The 14906-nt window shown below is 42.1% G+C and overlaps 1 protein-coding gene across 2 annotated transcripts in view; it reads right to left on the bottom strand.

Annotated features, from left to right (window-relative positions):
* SYN3 (synapsin III) overlaps window positions 1-14906 on the bottom strand; it is a 290629-nt gene that overhangs the window by 229907 nt on the left and 45816 nt on the right. For both annotated transcript variants that reach the window (XM_015427584.1, XM_015427582.1), the window contains one exon: window positions 588-744. In XM_015427584.1, coding sequence (XP_015283070.1) covers window positions 588-744 — 157 coding nt within the window. The remainder of the gene's footprint in view (window positions 1-587; window positions 745-14906) is intronic.

Here is a 14906-nt window from a genome sequence, read left to right as displayed (position 1 = left end):
GAGCAGATTGTAAATCCAATGAGTGATCTGCCATGTATGAAAATAACAATGATAATAATAATGATAATGATAGCCCCCACCGGTGACAAGATGCTCAAAGCATGGATGCTGAAGCCCTTGCAAATAAAAAGTTGGAGGGACCTCATTACTGAATCCAAAATCACTGCCACGTAGCCTGCTGGCAGAGGGCAAGCGAGAACCTTTAGTTTGAGATATGTGTGGTACGCAAAGCCAGCCATATGCACCCACTGGTCAAAGAGTAAAGGAACCACTGACTGCCCCTTTCCTAACTGTGCCTCTTCTCACTCTCTGCAATCTTCTGTGGCTGGAAGGAGAAAGCATTCAAACAAACAACAAACTAACAAACAAAAAGACTTGGGAGGGTTGAATTTGGAGCTCCTTCAAGTGTAGGTATGGCCAAGAATCTCTCCCCTTTCACTGCATGTGACTGATTTGATTGATTAGCTGCAGTGTGTGTATAGTGCCTTTCAACTCTGCAATGCCTCTCCATAATGAAGTCAGTTGACAGAAAGACAATATCGTTCTGAGATGGGACTTAATGAATGAACCTAAAGAATGCCACCTACCACCCAGGGTTTGCTGCAGAAATTGTAGACGGAGAAAAAAGAATTGATGCTGTGGACACCACCATATTGGAGGCCAATGATAAGGCTGCGGAAGTCCTCTCCTAGAGCCATGTTGTAAGCATGCTGCCGGACAAGAACAAAATCGGGCTTGAAGGATCTAGGAGACATAATCATCAGAGTACATTTTTAAGAAGCCAATCTTCTTAGGTTCTCCTCTTCCTATTTTCTCTCATTTTACCTTCTTTATGACCTGTGCATGGTGGAAACTGCTCAAATTTCAAGCACGGCTCCAATCATTATTGTATCAAAGACATCATTAAATAAAATCCTCCATTGCCTTCCTTAGTAGAACTCGGAGGACTCCAAATATTTTCCTCACAATTTCCATTACAGGAAGGATCAGGCAGGAATGATGTGTAAGAAGAGCTAAAGATAATAAATTATGGACAGAAAAGCATCTTCCCAGCAGTTCTCTTCTGAGAATCTTGGATGGATCTGGTCTGGTGACACTTTTTGCAATATACTGTGCAGATGAGAGAGTACAAAGCCAACTTCTGAATGCTTGGAGCTGGAAACCAGTTTAAGTACCTTTGTATAGGAAGACTATATGTGGTATTTTGAATGCACACATCCATTAGACACACATTCAGTTTTAAAAGAAATTATCCCTTACCCCAGAGCACAAGATAAAACAATCCTTGTGCTTCCCACGTTCTGGTTGATAAGAGGCCTCTGGTTGTCATCTCCACATCTAGCACAGGCATGTAAAGATTTGTTCTCATCATTATTGCCCTGTAGGCCTTGAATTCCACCTCCTTGGAGACTTGCCAAGGCTCCAGTCTAAGTGTTTTTCTGATGCAGTTCTAAGACTTGAGCTGTGTTTTAGTAAGCATGGCATTTTCTAGGGTCTACTTCTTTCATTTTAATTGGTTATTTCACAAATGTTATTAGGCAAGTTTGGTTTTTTTCCCCAGACTGTACAGTTTCAGGAAACTCTTTTCAAGGTTGGCTTGTCTACTGCAGGACTAGTGTGTATTGCAGAAGATTTTGTGGCATATTCCAGGGTGGACAGTTTGTCCACCTAGAGTACTAACCAGACCAGTTTTGGCTCACTGTTGTCCCACCAAGAGCAAGAGCCTTAGATGACAGCACTGCGTACACTACAAATAAATGGTAGGCAGATTGCTGTGATTCAGACTAGCTGTAGGCTTCAGTTCCAACAGGCACCAAGCTCAGTTGACCCAGAATGCTTTGACTAACTTTTGGAACAGAAATGCTCTCTTGATGCTCTAGGCAAAGGAAGGAAAATGCATAATTAGTCAATACGATGCGACAGGCTTGCACATTGCTGTGGGATTAATGGCCTCCTCAGGTAATACTCTGAGGCATAAAGCCAACAACATGGGAGCTTTCAGCTACCTAAAAAGTGCCATAATCCCCTCAAGAATGTGCAGCCTCAGGTATGTCTGAGCTAATAGAAAAGAACAGTTGTGACATTGTGTCCCCTGGATGCAAAGACATTGTTGACACAGGGCTTGTACATAAAACTGAACTTACTGAGCTGCATTGTTCTCAGCCTTGTGCTCTGTAGCCTAAACACCTTGGGAGTACAACATTAATACAAACATATCACTGCTCTGTATAATGAAGTCTAGGAGAAACATTCATGTTATACTTTGGCTGAAGGATTAGTCATCGCTAAAATATTTTTTTAAAATCCCAAAACCATCTAGATATCCAGCAGTTTAAAACAGCTATCCAAGACTTATTTTTATTTACTTCATTTATACCCACACTTTTCTCCCCAGTGGGGAACAAAAATGGCTTACATTGTACCTTGTGCCGCCACTTAATCCTCACAAACCCCGCTAAGACGTAGGTTAGGCTGAGAGTCTGTGACTGGCCCAAGGTCACCCAGCAAGCTTTCACAACAGAGTGAGGATTCAAACCTTGGGTCTTCCAGATCCTAGTCTCTAACCACTACACTTGCCCCTATGTAGACAGGGGATGGGTAGGGAGGTGGCTCTGATATCATGCTGAGATTCATAGGGTCTCCAGAGTCTCATAGCCCAGCTTTAAGCTTGTGCTATTGTGAGCTTTGGAGACACTGCCAAAATACAGAGTAACTGCAGGGATAATTTCTCTTGCCCTACTCCAAGCTTGGGATACCAAGTTTCAGAAGCACATAGTATAATGCAAAGACAGGAATAATTTCCTTCCCTCCTCTTCCCAGCTTCAAAGTAGCATAATCATGAGAGAGAGGAGAGAGACATTCACATGGCAAGGAAATCTGTGAACTCCCAATAACTCCCCAGTATTTAATAAGCATGTCTCCATTGTCCCACTTCCAAGTTGGCTCCTCTCCAAGTCTCACACAAATTAGCCATTTAGAAAGTGTTTTCCATTAATAACAAAGGGTCGAACAAAAATCAAACTATTTAATAATGAAATTAAATTGTACAAAAAAGGAAGCTTCCTTAAAGAAAGGTCATGGACAAAGATAAGAACAGGTGAACGAAAATCACCATGGGTAAAAGGCATAAAGGGTGGTGTTTAAAAGGGGGAAAGAGTAGACTGATCAGACAAAGCAAACGGTATCTACAAGAACCCCCCCATGACACACATATTTTTTTTAAAACCTGTACTGCAATTTATTTATTTATATGATAAATACACAATTTACTATATACATTTTGGGAAGCCCAGACGACTGTGAGAAGGAAATTTACCAATTATGCAATGCAGCTCTGTTCATGATTCATAGGGTCCCAGGCCTGAAGATGGCTTCCCCAGCTTCCAGACCTATGTGTCTGTATTTGTATTTTTCTGTCTAAAATGACCACTTTGAAAAGGAAATCAATGAAACAGATATAATTTTATTTGTATCCCATCCTTCCAAGTAAGATCTCAGGGCAGCATATTTAAAGTTTTCCCCTTTTATCTTCGCTGGAGTCTTGTGAGAAAAATTAGGCTGAGAATAAATAATATACCAGCGTGGTGTAGTGGTTAAGAGCGACATCTGGAGAACCGGGTTTGATTCTGCACTCCTCCACATGAAGCCAGCTGGGTGATTTTGTGTCAGTCACAGCTCTTTCGGAGCTCTCTCAGCCCCCGAAATAAGTCTAGCTCACCACTTAGTGGTACATGATGCTAATGAGCTAGAACATAAGGTTGCCAGACAATCTTCAGATCTTCTGGCTATGCTACACACAATACTATAAGATAATAATAACTATTAGTACATTTCTATGTTACTATTAAAAAGGTAAAAGTTCCCTTGCTCGAAAGCCAGTCGAATCTGACTCTAGGGTTGCGGTGCTCATCTCTGTTTCAAAGCCGAAGAGCCAGCGCTGTTCGAAGACATTTCCGTAGTCATGTGGCCGGCATGACTAAACACCAAGATGCATAGAATGCTGTTACCTTCCCACTGAAGTGGTACCTATTTATCTACTTGCAATTTCTTGCTTTCAAACTGCTAGGTTGGCAGGAGCTGGAACTAGAGACGGGAGCTCACTCTGTCATGCGGCACACTCAGGTCTCGAACTGCTGAACTACCGACCTTCCACAGCCTGCAGTTCAGCGTCTTAACCACTTGAGCCACCGCAGCCCCGATGTTACTATTACTACAATTATATCTCAGAGGAGACCTAAGACTTTACAGACAAAAAATTAAACGCTAACAAAGAACTCTCAGTAAGCAACAGCGGGGGGAAAGTATTTCCCGGGATCAAGTAAAAGTCTTCTGGAATTGTATATGTGTTCAACAGAGCAGAATCAGAGTCCAAAGTGCTAACCTTTGTTTGTACCCTCAGAACGAGACTCAATAAAAGGCTATGATGAAAGGAAGCAAATTAAGATAAGAATGATACATGATCAAAAATAGAACTTTAATTTTTCCTGCTATTTAACTAATTATTAAAAACAAAACCCACCCTCAATCTGATAGACAATAACTCCTTCTGATAAGGAATCTGGAATGTGAAATGTCCATGGAAATAATTAATCTCTCCAATCTTTCCCCACCCTTGTCTGGTAATAGTCATTTCTGATACTGTGGCAGCTGCCTGTACTCCAAATGTTTTTCAAATAACTGTCAGCATCTTTCTCACACATCGGCTGGACGCCAGCTGCTGAGGAGTTAAAGAGGGACATTATTCATCCACGTGATAAGCAAACTCCCAATGAGAGATCACCCCCCCACCCCAACAGCTGTTTAATAGCAGCAACTGCAAAGAAGGCTGCAAAAGACAGAGAGAGAAGAGAGTTTTCCATCCCCAAGGTCTTTGTTTTTAAAAGGTGGTAATGCTTGTTGTTTATGACAAATCAATTTACAAACCAGAATAATTTTTAAACCTTAACATAGATCCCTGTAAGACATGATGTTGTCAAATACATGTTTAATATGAGATGAACAGCAACTATGTCATGACTGGTATTATAACACTAGTATTTACTCAGTCCAGAATGTTGCAATATAGGTTGGCATTTGTACACCAGCAAAAACACCATTGTCAGTTGCAGTTGTGGAACATTGTACATAACATTTGTACAGCAGAGAAACTGTGGAAAGAGACAATGTTCATCCCTGAAAGCATTCTTGTTATCGCTAGGGTCCTTTCCACACTAGACCTTAAATCCTGGTTCAGCCCTCTCCCCGAACTTACATTCTACACTACACTCGAGTTCACCCCTGTAATTATCTCAGGGTATTTTTTGGTTCCACATTACATTGAGGTCACCCCGATTTCGCCCCATAATTGTCCTGGGATAAACAGATGCTGTTATAACCAGGGATAAATGAGAAGACCCTGATGAAGACGGGGACGGCAAAGGATGAGATGGTCAGACAGCGTCATAGATGCAACGAACATGAAATTTAGCAAACTTCAGAGGACGGCGGAAGACAGGAAGGCCTGGCGTGATCTGGTCCATGGGGTCGCGAAGAGTCGGACTCGACTGTGCGACTGAACAACAGCAACAACAAAAATTGCGTCATGAGTTGAACTCTGATAAAACCAGGGATGAGATCCAAGTGCGAAAAGGACCTAGGTTTCCAGCTCCACCTTAGGAGGTAGATATCTGGGATATCTGAGGGCATTGCCAGGGGAGGGCAGAGTTTGGGGGGATGTGATGTTTGCTAAGAGAGGGAAGGGGTCCTTCCCTGTGACTATCATGGCCCCCTAGGCTTGTCAGGCCCCAGGTCTGTGTGGGGGATTTCCAGGTTTCAGGAGCTTCTCCCCACTGCATAGCAGTTGGCCAGAGGAGGAAACCCTACCCCTAAAAAGGGACATGACCTCACAACATCCATGACATGATGACATCATTCAGAAGTGACATCATCACATTGGGGACATTGTGTGGGGATGCTCTGGTATTTGGGCAAACTCTATGGTTTGAGGATGAAAAAACCATAGAGTTTCACCCAAATACCAGTGTCCCCACACGACATCTCCACCCACCCTCAGAACGTCCCCCCAAATCCCTCCACCGGAGTGACAAGGGGACCTGTGGCAACCCTATGGCTCCCTCCCACTGCTGCAACCACTGCTGCCAGACTGCTGTGCTCCCCCCATGACAGCGATGGTAGAGTGCCCACCATGGCTCCAGGCCTCTGATGCCAGGCCCATGATGGCTCCTGAAACCCCTCTGCCCTCAAGCCTTCTGCTGCCAGGTCACCACACTCCCATCTCCCCCCCACCATTAATTCTGAAGAGCCCAACGAGGCTCCAGGCCTCTCCTGCAGATGCCTCCAGGCCCATGGCTGCTCCTGGGCTGCTTCTCTGCCATCTCTAAGACAGACGCAGCTCACCACCTCTGGGCCTGGTGCAGCACCCATTCCATTTCATTGTCTCTGCTGGGCCCATCATGCCCCCTGGGATGTTTTCCTGCCACTGCCAAAGGTTAATAGTAAAAAGTGTTCTCTGTACTTGCTCAGAGGATGCTATTTTATTGGGGGGATTTAAACCACTCAGTGTATTTTTAAAAAACCTTTCAGATTTTTCTGCACCTAGATGGTCACTGACAACTGTTTAGTGTCAGTGTGGCCTCGATCTGCAGATTTAGATATCTGCAGATGGGGGTCCCATGTTGCTAATAGTATATAGATGGAAATCCTGCAGTTTCCACCATGTAATATGTGGAAGGGCCCACACACTTTCTAGGTAACAGTATTTTAAAAACGGGATTTCAATGGTTGGGTACTCATTATTTTAGCAGGAGAGATTTTTTCTGTTAATCATAGGATGCTACTATAGTAACACAGGTACAGGCCATTGGGTGTGCCATTGTATCTACAGATTATGGGATCAGGGTGGCTATATAAATACAGACTATCAAAGTCTACTGTAATTTTTTCCTGGCTTTATAGCACTGCTGTCATTGGGCCATACAGCATTTGATTCAAGATTGACTTTTTCAACTCTAAAACAGAGTTCTTCATAATGGAAAATTACAGACCATTGCAAATTTACTGGAAAGTCATTTGTATAAAAACATCGGAGTAGTGCCAACTTCTGCACCATTTGAAATGCATTTACTCAAATGCTAAATCTGTGTAAAATTTATGATTCATGCTGTCTTACTTGGCACAGAATATTTGGTCGATTACAGGAAAAGAGATATGCTGCTTTTCTTTTTAAATGCCACTTCTTAAAATCTAAATATTTTCCATGTTTGTTCCCTCATTTTTCAAGAGAAAAGTCCAGTTTTTCAGAATTTTCTCCTCAACCGGAAGCTTGAACTGGAAGCTTCACAGTTGGCTGGATCCTGCAGGTTTGATGTATTTATATTTATTTTGAAAAGTATACCCCAGCAGAAATGGCTCCTTGGAACCCCAGTGCAGGTAACAGCATGTTAAAATGATGTAAACAATCAAAAACAATGTCCTGGTCTATTGAAAATATATTACCAAACAACATACTAGTATAAATAATTAAATTAACAGCAGAAAAGCAAGATATGCAGTATTTTTGCCAATTCCTGAAACCGTATGCTGACTCACTTGTCCACATGGCTGTGGAAAATGTAGGGCACATACCCATGGCAGAGCTGCTGTTTTGAGGAAGGGTGCCTGAAGAACTGAGTCAAGCTGAGGTGATGAGTGATGAAATTCTAGGACTGCTAGGCAATCTGAAAACAAAGTCTTCAGGTCCAGCTGGCATACACGCAAGGGTTCTTAAGCAACTCATGTCAAATTGTTGATCTACTAACCAGTATACACAACTTGTTAAAACTGGCCTCTGTGCTGGTAGACTGAAAAGTAGCAAATGTTACCTCATTTTAAAACAAAAGTATCCAGATGTGGCCAGTTATCTAACATAAGTTTCAGATGAATTAAAACTGTTATTAAAGAGAGAACTATTAATCACATCAAGGGAAAAAAGCTAGAGTAGGAATAAATGAGCAGTGGAGGTCCCACAAGGATCAGCATTGAGACTGGTGCTATTTAATTTGTCCCTACAAGATCTGGAACTGGGGGTCAGCAGTGCAGTGGCCAGGTTTGCAGATGATACCAAATTATTGGTGAAAACCAAGGTGAATTGTGAAGAGCTACAGAAAGATCCCTCTAAATGGATGAGCAGGCAACTAACTTGATTATGCCAGCCTCTGACAAAGATCAAATTCAGAATAAGATCCCCCCCAAATGACTTCATAGTACAGAGGCTTGTTAATAAAGGAAGAGGTACTCTCTAAAACTGCCTGGACCAAGGCTATACAGGATCCTAAAAGTCCAAAGCCTTTGAATTAGTTACAAGTGAGCTTGTAACTAATTCAGAGCAGATGTCCATCAGTGGATATTAGCCACAAGGTATAGATAGGGGCTCTGGGGCAAGTGATGCTCTTTCTTCTTGGTGCTTGGGGGGGGTCAACAGTGGGAGGGCTTCTAATGTCCTGGCCCCACTGGTGGACCTCCTGATGGCACTGGTATTTCTGGCCACTGTGTGACACAGAGTGTTGGACAAGATGGGCCTTTGGCCTGATCCAATATTGGCGTCTCTTATGTTCTTATGTCCCCCACAAAAAAGTCAAAACAAACAAGATATGAACAGGGGTCACAGTGTACAGATACATGTGAACAAACAAGAAATCACTGTGATCAATAACAATGACACATTTAATAAATGTAACATGAAAACTTACAGTTCCATTGCAATTTTCATTACAAATTCTAGAATAGGAGCAGGCCAATGATTTAAACGTCTAATCGTAGCAGCCAGTCCATAGTTTTATGTGGCTAAAGCCTACTATAAATTAGCTGGCATTTGCTCTCTGTTTCGCATTGTTGGCCAAAAGCTCTCTATGAGGTGAGTGCATTTCAGCATGTCATATCTATCTGGCTGGAAGCCTACTTAAAGATAGGCTGACAATGCTCCCCACTTTAAAAAGCAATTCTAAAGGAACTATCAGAAAATTCCAAACAGCTGCATGTTGTAGTACATTGGCCTGCTCCTATTCTAGAATTTGTAATGAAAATTACAATGGAACTGTAAGTAAATTTATAATTATAGTTAAAAGTGATAACAATTTTTACATTCAGCTTCATGTTTGTTTTTACTCCTTATAACTATGCTTTTTACAGGTTAACTTATAGAAGACTACCCTTCCAACTCCATAAGAACTTTACAAAAATTCCTTTTACTTCATAGAGAGCTACTGGCCAACAATGTGACATGGAGAGCGAATACCAGCCAATTTACAGTAGGCTTGTTGCCACATAAAATTATGGACTGGCTGCTACGAATAGACATTTAAATTATTGGCTTGCTCCTATACTAGAAATGCAATGGAACTGATAATCCATAGAAGACAACATCCTCCAACTTCATTAGAACTTTGTAAGATTACTCTTGAGAAAGATAGCTGAAATGAGTATAAATACCGGTGTACTTATTGAGTAATAGAGGAATATACTGGACTCTGTTGATTATGAATAAGTTGGACTCTGTTTACATGTAAAATTGTGATATTGAATAAGTTGGACTTGGTTTTCATGTTACATTTATTAAATGTGTCATTGTTATTGATCACAGTGATTTCTTGTTTGTTCTTATGTTCCCCACCCAATCCTGAATGAGATTGCCTAAAATGAACAATCCTGGGCTCAGTTCAGATCAGGCCCACATTAGCTTGCATCAAACATAGCCCCAATCTGAATTTTTGGTCTGTGAAGCTACCAGTGAAATCCTAAACAGAGTTACATCCTTCTAAGTTCATTGAAGTAAATGGGCTTAGAAGACTGTGACTCTATTTAGCACTGCACTGTGCATTTTCTTAGGGTCCTGGCAACCATGGTATTGCTATACCAGCAACCCTTGTTATTTTATCCCACCGGTACTAGGTAGGTTTTAATTAAGAACAGTAAAGAGATGGCTGCCACATAGTGAATGCTGGTACTGGGGGCCTGGGGCCAAGGCCGGGGTAATTAACAAATGGAATTTGAAATTTAGAGACATTTGGACACAGCTCATAATTAGTTTCAGAATTATAAAGTGGGGAAGTTCATACACTGAACTCCCCAGTTTTATATTTAGATGCTTGGAATTGTGCTTGGAAAAAAACTGGGAACCAGTTTTAGCAGGTGCTATCCACCCCCAGAGACACTAATAGCTCATCTGGTATATTCTAAATGAACTGAAATTTCCTAATGATCTCCAAAGGCAGCCCTTCATAGAGCAAATACAGAAGTCTAGACAGAAAGGTACCAAGAGATGTATCGTGACAGGTCTCTCCCTTTTTTTCTTTGGGAGCGACCATATCCGGCATACCAGTATTTCAGCTGGAAAAAGACACAATTGGTCACAGTCATTACCTGTTTTAGAAGTAATATCAGATCCAGAGGCACTTTGAATCATCAGGGAAGGGGCTGTCAACACAACCAGAATAACTTCCAGTTTAATCAGCCTTCCTGCCATTAACAACTCTGCCTTGTCAATATTAAGTTTCGGTTCACACAGCCCATTACCAGTTGAGTCCCGCACTCTCTCTTCAAGCAGGTGATGACCTAAGCTGACCCCTACTGGATGAGGACATTTCAAGAAAGAATGGCAAAATTTGAACTACTATAGTGCAAAATGTGGATTTTAAGAATAGCATGAATATACACATCCCTGCTGCGTGCTTGATTCATCCTGGGAGTGGGCAGGTTTCTTACATTGAGTCAAATTCGTGTTGGGATAAATAACAAGAAGGTCATATGTTCTAATATGACTGGCTTCCCCACCACACCAATAGTGCATGACATACCACATGGAAGGGTCATAAGCAGGGCTCTAGTCGGGGGGGAGCTCTCAGGTACGGAGCTCCGGAAGAGAACCTCTAGGGGGCGGGACCGTCACGTGGTGAAGCCCCGCCCCCTTCTTTACCCCGCCCTCTGCTTCGATCCTCATTCCGTTTGGGAATGAGGATGAAGCAGGAGGGTAAGTAGCCGGGCCTTCTGACACACTTCCGGTGATGTCAGGGGGTGTGGCCTTCTGTCACTTCCGGTGATGTCAGGGGGCGTGGCATATGCAAATAAGTTATGCTAATGAGTTATGCTAATGAGCTCCGGCAGCTCTTTTTCTACAACAAGACCCCTGGTCATAAGGCTATGTTTTTAGGCCACAAAGAATCAGAGATTCCTGTGTAAAAGGTCACAACCCTATCAAGAATACATGCACTCAGACTGACAAACAAGAATCAACAGGAAAGTCACTTTTAATTAAAAGATGAATGGGTTTACAATGAGGAAACAGAATAACCCTTGACCACTCCAAAGATTTGACTGACAGGGGAATTTTAGTCAAGTTATCAATGTAAAAAGAATGAATGCTGTTAGACAAAGGGGATAAAATGCACACACAGACTATAGCATCAAACTAATTTCTGCCTACCACTAGCAATCTCTTCAGGGGATTTACTTATCACTTGTTAGAATTGCTTCTATACAGCTGACCCATTGACCCCGTGGCCTCTGCCTTTTGACCAGGAACAGAAATCAGATGTCTACTCTTCTTTTTGATCTCTTTCTCTATCTTTCTACAAAAAGACCAAGGCTGGATTGATTTTATTGTGCTAAATAATCAAAGCAGCTATTTCATCAATCTGGCGGTGGATTCACCTTCCACAGTTGTTACTAACTTGCAGAAATTAGTTTGATCCATATTCAGACTCAGAGGCAGTTTGGATTCCTGCCTACATGTCTTCTAACTCTCAAGACTTAATGATAAACAGGACTCTTCATCTGACAAAGTGGGCACTAGCCCATAAAAACTTATGCTAGAACAGAAAAATGTATTAACTTTTCAGGTTTATTTTTGCAGCAACAGGCAAACACAGTTATCCCTCTGGAAGTGTTAAGCATGTTTAACTTGACAAAGATGTTTTCAGCAATTATCAGTCCATTTTTACTTTGATTGGGTGGAAGAAATACGTTTCTACACAAAAGGTTTGTTAAAAGGAATGGGAAGAATGCATATCCAGTACATATTGTTTTTCTAAAGTCTACACACCCTGCAGTTGTTATCCTAAACCATCTGGAGATGTGAAGGCCCAGAGAAAAACCAGAAAAATTTAAAAACCCCCCCCCCCCCCGTTTCCCATTTGAGGCTTTAAAAAATTCCAATGACATTTTGGGAGTACTAGGGAAAACCTCCTATAAAATTTTATTCCAATTGAAAATCCAAAAAATTCATCAAAATTAATAATGATTTTATTGATAGCTGCTAAAAAATTGATTGTTGTTGTTGTTCAGTCGCACAGTCGAGTCTGACTCTTCGCGACCCCATGGACCAGATCCCGCCAGGCCCTCCTGTCTTCCGCCGTCCTCTGTAATTGGCTCAAGTTCATGTTCGTTGCATCGATGACACTGTCTAACCATCTCATCCTTTGCCGTCCCCGTCTTCTTTGACCTTCAATCTTTCCCAGCATCAGGGTCTTCTCCAGTGAGTGCTCCCTTCTCATTTGGTGGCCAAAGTATTTGAGCTTCAGTTTCATTATCTGGCCTTCCAGGGAACAGTCAGGGTTGATTTCTTTTAGGATTGACTGATTTGATCTTCTTGCAGTCCAAGGGACTCTCAAGAGTCTTCTCCAGCACCATAGTTCAAAAGAATCTATTCTTCGGCGCTCGGCCTTCCTTATAGTCCAACTCTCGCAGCCATAAATGACTACTGGGAATACCATTGCTTTGACCATGCGGACCTTTGTTGGCAGGGTGATGTCTCTACTTTTTATCATATTGTTTAGGTTCGCCATCGCTTTCCTCCCAAGGAGCAGGCGTCTTTTAATTTCATGGCTGCTGTCACAGTCTGCGGTGATCTGGGATCCCAGGAACGTGAAGTCTGTCACTACTTCGACGACTTCCCCTTCTATTTGCCAAGGAGTGATGGGGCCGGATGCCATGATCTTAGTTTTTTTGATGTTGAGCTTCAAGCCCACTTTTGCGCTCTCCTCTTTTACTCTGAGCAAGAGGCTCTTTAGGTCCTCTTCTCTTTCTGCCATTAGAGTGGTATCGTCTGCATATCTGAGGTTGTTGATCTTTTCCCCAGCAATCTTAATTCCCGCTTGTGATTCAAAAATTGATAGCCATATATTAGAAGGTTAAGACTATACCATCAAATGATCAATGGTATATGAAAGTTTGGGAATTGTTTGCACTGGATAAGATCACAGATTCTATCTATAGAATAGAGAACCAAATGGGGGGTCTCTAATTTGATAGAGAAATGGTTTCCCCTTCAGGATATAAAAATGTCTAAACCAGTATCATAGCCTTATATCATTTTTTAATATTATAAATGAAAACCTGTGTGTAGTACTACTTAATGTTCTAATATCCACCCTAATAACCCTTCTGTTATGCAGTTACATTTCTTTTTAATCTGTTTATATTTGTTGTAATGTTTAGGTTCAAAAGTTACATTTAACATTGTTATTAATGGTATTTTAGTTGTTATATGCAAGAGAAATTAATAATATTTTTTAAATGTTATCTTTTTGAATCAGTGAATTAGTGAAATGCTTTTAGAGGCAAGATACATTTCTGCACCTAGAAAGATACCTAATCTTCAAGAGGGGAGCATGCAGGGCGTTCATTGCTTTTCAGCTAGGGTTGCCAATAGGGATGGGCATAAACTGAACCACGAAGCAAAATTCTTCACAAATTTTGCCGTTTGTGGTTTGTAAACTAAAGTTTGCAGGGCCATGAACCACAAACCAGTTAGGTTCATGAATGAACATCCTGGTTTGATTCATGGTTTGGCCATGAACCACGAACTGCTGCAAACTGCATTTTTCCAGTTCATGCTCATCCCTAGTTGCCAACTCTGGGTTGAGACATTGCTGGAGATTTGGAGGTAGGGCTTATTTAGAAGGTGAAAGATCTGGGGGCACAGGTGGTATTCTCCTCCATTTTACCTGTTGAAGGCCATGGAGCTGGAAGGGAGAACAGGATACTGTAGGTGAATGGCTGGCTATGTAGATGGTGCCGTCGAGAGGGATTTGGCTTCCTGGACCATAGTATGTTCCTCTGACATGAAGTACTGCTGGCAATGGATGGGGTGTACCTTACAAAGAATGGGAGGAATGTCTTTGCTGGAAGACTTGCAAACCTGATCAGGAGGGCTTTAAACTGAAGACATCGGGGGTGGGAAGAAAAAGCCTGATGTTGTGCGGCATCCCCAACACTCCGTTCAAGAAGGGGAGTGACCAGAGAATAAATGAACGGGAGAGAGTTCAGTAATTTTCATGTAAAATCGAAGGGACCTATGGTAGGAAAGGATGTCTGTAATCTGCGATGTCATTATACTACTACTACTACTACTACTACTACTACTACTAATAATAATAATAATAATAATAATACTTTCAATTTATTGATCGCTCTTTCCCACACACCTGTGGGCTCAGAGCGATTTACAGTTACTCTTTGACAATTGGACTAACAATATTCGTGGGGGATAGGGAAGACAACATACAGCATTTTTAATTACACACACATTGCAGCTAGCCGGGGCTTCATCTGCAGGCTGGATCAGATGTGTTCCGACAGCATGTATTCTTGTCGGCTGGCTGATGACGTCAGGGCTTCTTGATGTCGTGCTGCCACACTGCCACCGCCTGGCCGAATCGCTCCATTGCAGGGAAGCCGAAACAGCTCTTTCATCTTTCGATCTTGCCACGCCTCAGAAGTCACACTCAGCAGCTAACACCTTCCCAAAGGGAGTGGTGTGCCTACCCCCTTACGGGTGGTCCCCAATTTATCTACTTGCCGAAGCTTTCAAATCGCTGGGTAGACGATGAGCTAGGACAAGGCTTGGTTGCTCACACCAGCACAGGGCTAGAACT

The sequence above is a fragment of the Gekko japonicus genome, unplaced genomic scaffold (genome assembly GCF_001447785.1).
Source record: "Gekko japonicus isolate JY-2015 unplaced genomic scaffold, Gekko_japonicus_V1.1 scaffold28, whole genome shotgun sequence".
NCBI classification, from domain to species: domain Eukaryota; kingdom Metazoa; phylum Chordata; class Lepidosauria; order Squamata; family Gekkonidae; genus Gekko; species Gekko japonicus.
The sequence above is the reverse complement of the archived record's forward strand: the minus strand, read 5'-3'. Positions and strand labels throughout refer to the sequence as shown.